Raw genomic sequence first — 7,223 nt, 5'->3', positions numbered from 1 at the left:
TGAACCTGGCAAGTTTGAGTAACTTGAAGTAGCTCGGTATGCTAGATCATAGTGTGTGTGTGGGGGTGCTACATACAAAATGACAAAACGGGGGGAGGGTGGGCAGGTGTCAGGGTGAAGGTCCTATGCAGAGTATGACACATTAGATCACTTGTGTCTTATTTTTTAAGATCCTTAGTGTTTAATGTAGTGCTTAGTAAATAGAAGATGCTTAATAAAAGCATATTGAATGAAGAAAGAACTAAGGAAGGAAAATATAATTGAAAAGTCATACTTAAAATTAAGTGTGGAATGATACTTCACATTTCTCTTAAACAGTATGAAGAGATTAATTATAGAATTCTTACAAATAGCCAGCTTTCTCAGTATCTTTGAAAAATACTTAACTCTATAAAAACATCCTTTCTATTTTTAAGGTTTTCAAAGGTTGAGGCAGGTTTTGCATTTAACTAGTGATTTTTTTTACCTTCAGTTAATATTTATGGCCTTCTCTTGCTGCTTCTCATATGAATAAGAAATTAGTCTTTGGATGATATCCCCCAAATTAGCAGTGACATGCAAACTTCTCAGAGGGGGGGTTTCAATATTTTAGTTGCCATTCCCTGTATTTCCCCGGGGACTGTAGTTTCTTTGGGTTTCTTGCAGCCACTGGATACGAAGCTCCTTGTACCACATGTTTTCTTATCTGGCTTTAGAGAAATAGTAGTTCACAACCCTTATTATGTCCAAATATTTGGCCAGTGGGATTTTTTTGTGTTTTCTTAATAAAGGTCACCTATAGTTATAAAATATTAGACTACAGGAGACCTTGCAGGCATTTTGGCTAGTGTACATCCTAGATGAGGGAAATGAGTATGAGTCTTAGAGAATTTTCAAAGATTGTCCCTGTTTGTGCAGCTAGCTGGCTACTGGGAGAAGTGAGAGTCACTCCCAGGGTAGAAGTTTTGTTTTGTTTTTTTTTTCTCTGCATATCAGTTCTCCACTTTTGAGGACTATTTTTGATTTTCATGAATTATAAATAGTATCAGTGTTACTCTGAGTTTTATATTCTTGGTCTTTGATTGCACCAGTATATGATGTCCAAGTACTTGGTTTCCTATAGAACTACTTAAAACATTTGTCTTATACTAAATGAGATGGGGAGAATTTCCCAGACAGGGTAGGGGAAATTATTGCAGAGAAGCTGATGGATCCCATGATGAATATGTCCGCTTTCCTCAGCAGGTTCACTTACCAGGTCATATCAAGCAGATGAATCCAACAAATCATACCCAGGTGACAGGCTTTGTCCTCCTGGGGCTCTCTCAGGTATGGGAGCTCCGGTTCTTCTTCTTCATTGTCTTCTCAGCTGTGTATCTTATGACTGTAATGGGAAATCTCCTTATTGTGGCCATAGTGACCTCTGACCCACGCCTCCACACAACCATGTATTTTCTCTTAGGCAATCTTTCTTTCCTAGACTTTTGCTACTCTACCATCACGGCACCCAGGATGCTGGTTGACTTGCTCTCAGGCAACCCCATCATTTCCTTTGGTAGCTGCCTGACTCAGCTCTTTTTCTTCCATTTCATTGGAGGCATCAAGATCTTCCTGCTGACTGTGATGGCGTTTGACCGCTATATTGCCATCTCCCAGCCCTTGCGCTACAGGATTATTATGAATAGAACAGTCTGTGGGCTCCTCGTGGTAGCCTCCTGGGTGGGGGGCTTCATCCACTCCATTGTACAGGTTGGACTGACTATCCAGCTGCCATTCTGTGGGCCTGACAGGCTGGACAACTTTTACTGTGATGTGCCTCAGCTGATCAAATTGGCCTGCACAGATACCTTTGTCTTAGAGCTTCTGATGGTGTCTAACAATGGCCTGGTGACCCTGATGTGTTTTCTGGTGCTCCTGGGATCCTACACGGCACTGCTGGTCATGCTCCGAGGCCACTCCAGGGAGGGCCGCAGCAAAGCCCTATCCACTTGTGCTTCTCATATTGCCGTAGTGACCTTAATCTTTGTGCCTTGTGTCTACATCTATGCAAGGCCATTTCGCACCTTCCCTATGGACAAGGTGGTCTCTGTGCTGTACACAATGGTCACTCCCATGCTGAATCCTGCCATCTATACCCTGAGAAACAAGGAAGCGATCATGGCCATGAAGAAGCTGTGGAGAAGGCAAAAAGACCTTCTGGGTCCCCTGGAGCACTGACCTCCCTGCCACCCAAATTAGCAGGGGCAGAGCCTGAGAATCTGAGAGCTGCTTCAGTGTAGCAGCCTGATTGAGAAGACCTACAAAGTAGCCCAAACTACTTGTCTATTCTAATACTTGCTCTACTACTTGCTTCTCTATTGTTCTTAGCCTCAGTCAAGTTCTGGTGACCTGAACTTTTAACACAGAAAATGAAATGAGCAGGGGATTCCTGGGTGGCTCAGTGGTTTAGCGCCTGCCTTCAGCCCAGGGCATGATCCTGGAGACCCAGGATCGAGTCCCACATCTGGCTCCCTGCATGGAGCCTGCTTCTCCCTCTGCCTGTGTCTCTGCCTCTCCCTCTTTCCATGTATCTCTTATGAATGAATAAATAAAATATTAAAAAAAATAAAAAGAAAATGAAATGAGTATCCTAGAACTTCTCCCAAGTGTCTCTTAGAGAAAAGGTCTTAGGTGCTATGCAGAAATGGTTTTTGGCTTAGGTGGCCCTTGCCTATGTGATGATGTTGGCCCTACTAAGAAAGTTCCAGCTGCAGTATGCATGGAGATGGTACAGCTGGTGTTTCTTTTCTGATATTTCTTCTTGGACACAAAATATATATGAGGAGCTCAAAACAACTATAAACTTTCTGGAGATAAGAGTGATCTGGAGGTTAATCTAAATGTGGGACACTAAGTTCTGATTTTGAAAGGCTGATTGAATTTAATGTCAACAAAGAGAAATGGACTTGTTTTGGGAAAATTACTTCCTTCTTGTAATTTCTTAAGGCACTCACCATCATCATGATCTTTTTTTTTTTTTTTTAAGATTTTATTTATTTATTCATGAGAGACACAGAGAAAGAGACAGAAACAGGCAGAGGGAGAAGCAGGCTCCCTGTTGGGAGCCTGATACAGAATTTGATCCTAGGACCTAAGGGGCATGTCCTGAGCCAAAGGCAGACACTCAACCACTGAGCCACCCTGGCATCCCACCATCATCATAATCTAAATAATAATTTGTTAAGAGCTTACCATATACCAGGCATGGTCCCAAGTCATTTACATTTACTATTTATTTTAATTCTCTCAACATTCTTACAAGGTAGGTATCATCTTCATTTTAATGATGAATCAGTGGCAACTGAGAGACATTAAATTATTTAAGTCTTTAGAGCTTGTTTCTGGAATCCAACCCAGATCTGTTTAACTTTAGAAGGCAAATTTTTGGTCATATCTAAAATTCCTTGAAGCTATTAAGGGTAACTCTGTTTTTGTGAGTTTGTGCAAGTTAAACTGGCATTATGGGTAGAGATAATACATTCTAACTTGGTCTTGGTCTAGTGTAATCGAGGGAGTGAAATGGACTGAATTTTGGAATGTGGGGAGATGGAGTAAAAAGATAATTTGTTGACAACTGAACCCAATGGAAAAGGCATAATTGTTTTTTTTTTTTAAGATTTTATTTATTTATTTATGAGAGACATATAGAGAGAGAGAGAGAGAGAGAGAGAGAGGCAGAGACAGGGAGCCCGATCCAGGACTCAATCCCAGGACTCGATCCCAGGATCCAGGAGCACACCCTGGGCTGAAGGCAGGCATTAAACCACTGAGCCATCCAGGGATCCCCCCAGAATTGGGTTTAATGTGGAAAAATAGATTACTTGCTGGCCCCTAAACAAGGAGTGGTACAACTGCCACAAATACCTGAAGTGGTAACATCAGTACCCCTAGAAGCTCTACTGCAATTTAAGAGGGAATGGAGAGATGCTCATGGTCTTTTCTTACATCGTCTCTCTAATACTCCCTCACAGTTTAACTCTCTGATCCACATTCCTGCGTCTCCTACCACCAAGTCAACCATTTGGCTTCTTATTTTTATCATAGGACCTGCACCTTTTTTTATCTTCACTCTCATACCTAAGAATCTATTTTAAAATAAAAACAAAGCAATGTTTTGTTTATTTATGTTAAATGTTATTTAATCAATCGGTGATCCCTACCATGGATGTGGGATGGAAAGAGGATGATATTTAACAAATGTATTTGCAATCTTAGCGTTAAGTCATTACTCATCACTTATATCTTAGTAAGTAAGTTAGTATAAGTGATGTTCCTTTCCATAATAGTAGCCGGTTGAGAGGGAATGTGTAGTATACAGGGCTTAGAGCATGGGTCAAACTGGAAAGAGGAAAGGCTTAGGTTTAGGGAAAAGGGAGCTGGAAGGTTTTGGAAGAGCAGATAGGACAGCATAGAGGAAACATGTAAGTTATTTGAAAAGAGTATATTTTAGTGGGAAGATAATTTTGGAATCAGAAGAATTAAGTCGGAGTTCTCTTTCCATGTGGTTTGGTTTAGTAGCAAGAGTGTAATTCTCTAGCCACTATACTTTGGACTTGTAGAAGGGTAGCATGTTTATTTATACAAGTCATAGTGCAAATACACTGAAGAGGACATATATGTGCAAATAATATGCAGCTTCTTTATTTTTCAATAACCAAAATGATTTTCCTTCTAATTGCCATATTGCTGGATAGGAAGAGAAAAGAGCTCAAGTTTAGGCAGATCTAGTACACTTACTTTTTTTTTTTTTTTAAGATTTTTATTTATTTATTCATGAGAGACACACAGAGAGAGGCAGAGACACAGGCAGAGGGAGAAGCAGGCTCCATGCAGGGAGCCTGATGTGGGACTCGATCCCAGGACCCTGGGATCATGTCCTGAGTCAAAGGCAGATGCTCAACCACTAAGCCACCCAGATACCCCTAGTACACTTACTTCTATGCAGAAAAATGCACATAGTCCCCTTATGTAGGTCGTCATTCCCTTCAGAAAATACCACAGTCTCCCTTAGGAGTCTGCTGTTTCCCTCTTGACCCTTTACTAGCCTGGCTCTTTCCTAGGCTGTAAGATCTATGTAGGTAGGTAGAGGGTTCGTCTTATCAAGCTTGTTTCCAAACTACATATTGTCCATTTTTCTCAGCCTCCACTGCCAATTGTAAAGTCATAACTAGCACATCTGTCCCCTAGGCCATGCAGTAGCTTCCTACTTGATCCTTTAAAATCCACTCTTCTTTCTAACCAGTTGTCCCCACAACAGCTGATTGATTTTTAAAAATACAATTAGATCATTTCCTCACTTAAAACCCTTCAAAATCTTTACATTGCCTTTACAAAGGAAGAAAGATCCACATAAAGCTTATAGATAAGGTCCTGTCTGAACCGACCTCAGCCCACCTCTCCACTTCGAGGCCTCTTGTACATTTGTTTCTCCCAGTCCATCTTGTCTTACTCTGGGACCTGGCAAATGCTACTTGCTCTTTCTGGAATGCTCCTCCTCTACTTTTTGCCTGGATAACTGCTCCTCAGTCCGAGGCCTCAATTTAAAGCTCATTTCTCCAGAGGTATGTTCCTGAGTCTTTAATCTAAATTATTTTTCCTTATTAGCTCCTCTAACAAAACTCAACTCTTTTCTCAAAAACATTTATCACAAATTGCAGCTACATACTAAGATGTGTATTTAGGTTTTCTTGTTTGTTTTTTTGTTGGTTTGTTTTTTTGGGGCACCAATCCCAACTATACTATAAGTAGGATATTGTAAAAGTGAGGGCTATGTCTACTTTGTTTACTACTAGACTAGTAGATTCACAAGCAACAAAAAAGCAGCCTCGGGTGTAGAATTGAGGAGGCATTCACTCCCAGGTTTGTGCATAGCCCTACCCTGCTCTTGCATGACCAACAGCATAACCAAGAGGGTGTACGTCTCTTTATTTTTTTTTATTTTATTTTTATTTTTTATTTTTTTGGTGTACGTCTCTTTAAAATTTGTGCCCCACACATCTCCATTGGCCCAAGACATTACCCTAGTCTCATCCCTGCCTGGCTCAGTGCCTTAAACATACTAGGTATTTAATAATATTTCTTAAAGGAATGATTGAATAATTGTCCTTGTATTTAGACTTGGGAATTTGGGATATCCAAATAATTTGATGGTCACAGCATTCTTCCTTTATGCGATCCCTATTGGAGCTGCAAGTCACATAAAGAGCAATAGCAATTGAAAATCCAAGAACCATTTATTACCACAGCCAAAATTTAATTTTCTGTATACAGGTTCTGGTTTTTTTTTTTTTTTTACAGGTTCTGGTTAATCTTGTTTGTAATACTCAGTCTAGGTGGAAGGCTGCAGAAAGCTTCTTACTCCTTCCCCTGTAAGCTCCTTATCTGAATCTCCATGTTTTAGCATCTGCTGGTTGGCTTCATGATATAGGATCCTGAAGCTGTAATAAGTGTGCTGAACACAGGTGAGGAAGAAGAGTAGCGGTCTCCCTGCATAAAGGCCACATCCTTACCTGCCCCAAAGTAAATGTGTCCTAACCAGAATTTTGAAACTTGACCAATTGGATCAGCCTTCTCTAGGAGGGATCGAGAAGGGGAGGCATCAGGAAGATAGGGGGAAGGAAAATGAAGGCTTGCTCCCTATTTTATATTGTATATTTATGAAGACTTTTTTTAGATTTTATTTGTTTTAGAGAGAGAGAGCACATGTGCATGTATGCAGGAGGGGCAGAAGAAAGAGAGAGAATTCTGAGCAGACTCCTTGCACAGCCTGACTTGGGGCTCAATCCCACCATCCCAAGATCATGACCTAAGCTGAAATCAAGAGTCAGATGCCTAACTGAGCCACTGGGGTGCTCCATATGAAGACTATTTTTTAATTGTCTGACAAAAGTGCAGGGTGTTGCTTGAGTGATTTGAACTTCAAACCCAGTCTTAAAAATTGCATGAATTGGGACATCTGTGTGGCTCAGTGGTTTAACACCTGCATTCAGCCCAGGGTGTGATCCTGGAGACCCAAGATCGAGTCCCACATCGGGCTCCCTGCATGAAGCCTGCTTCTCCCTCTGTCTGTGTCTCTGCTCCTCTCTCTGTGTGTCTCTCATGAATAAATACACAAAATCTTAAAAATATTTGCATAAATTTTTAATCTCCTAATCTAATATATATATATTTTACTTGTGATCCTCATAGTCTCTCATTGCCATGAT

The 7,223-nt window shown here is 40.8% G+C and overlaps 1 protein-coding gene across 1 annotated transcript; it reads left to right on the top strand.

The window, feature by feature from the left end:
* The first annotated feature begins 1,251 nt into the window (after positions 1-1,251).
* On the top strand, positions 1,252-2,196 carry LOC112671519 (olfactory receptor 4D5). The gene has a single exon (XM_025465788.1). It carries the CDS (start codon positions 1,252-1,254, stop codon positions 2,194-2,196), a length of 945 nt encoding a protein of 314 aa, XP_025321573.1.
* The last annotated feature ends 5,027 nt before the right edge of the window (positions 2,197-7,223 follow it).

The sequence above is a fragment of the Canis lupus genome, chromosome 5, assembly GCF_003254725.2.
Source record: "Canis lupus dingo isolate Sandy chromosome 5, ASM325472v2, whole genome shotgun sequence".
NCBI lineage: Eukaryota > Metazoa > Chordata > Mammalia > Carnivora > Canidae > Canis > Canis lupus.
Note: the sequence above shows the minus strand (reverse complement) of the source record. Positions and strands in the feature narration are given on the sequence as shown.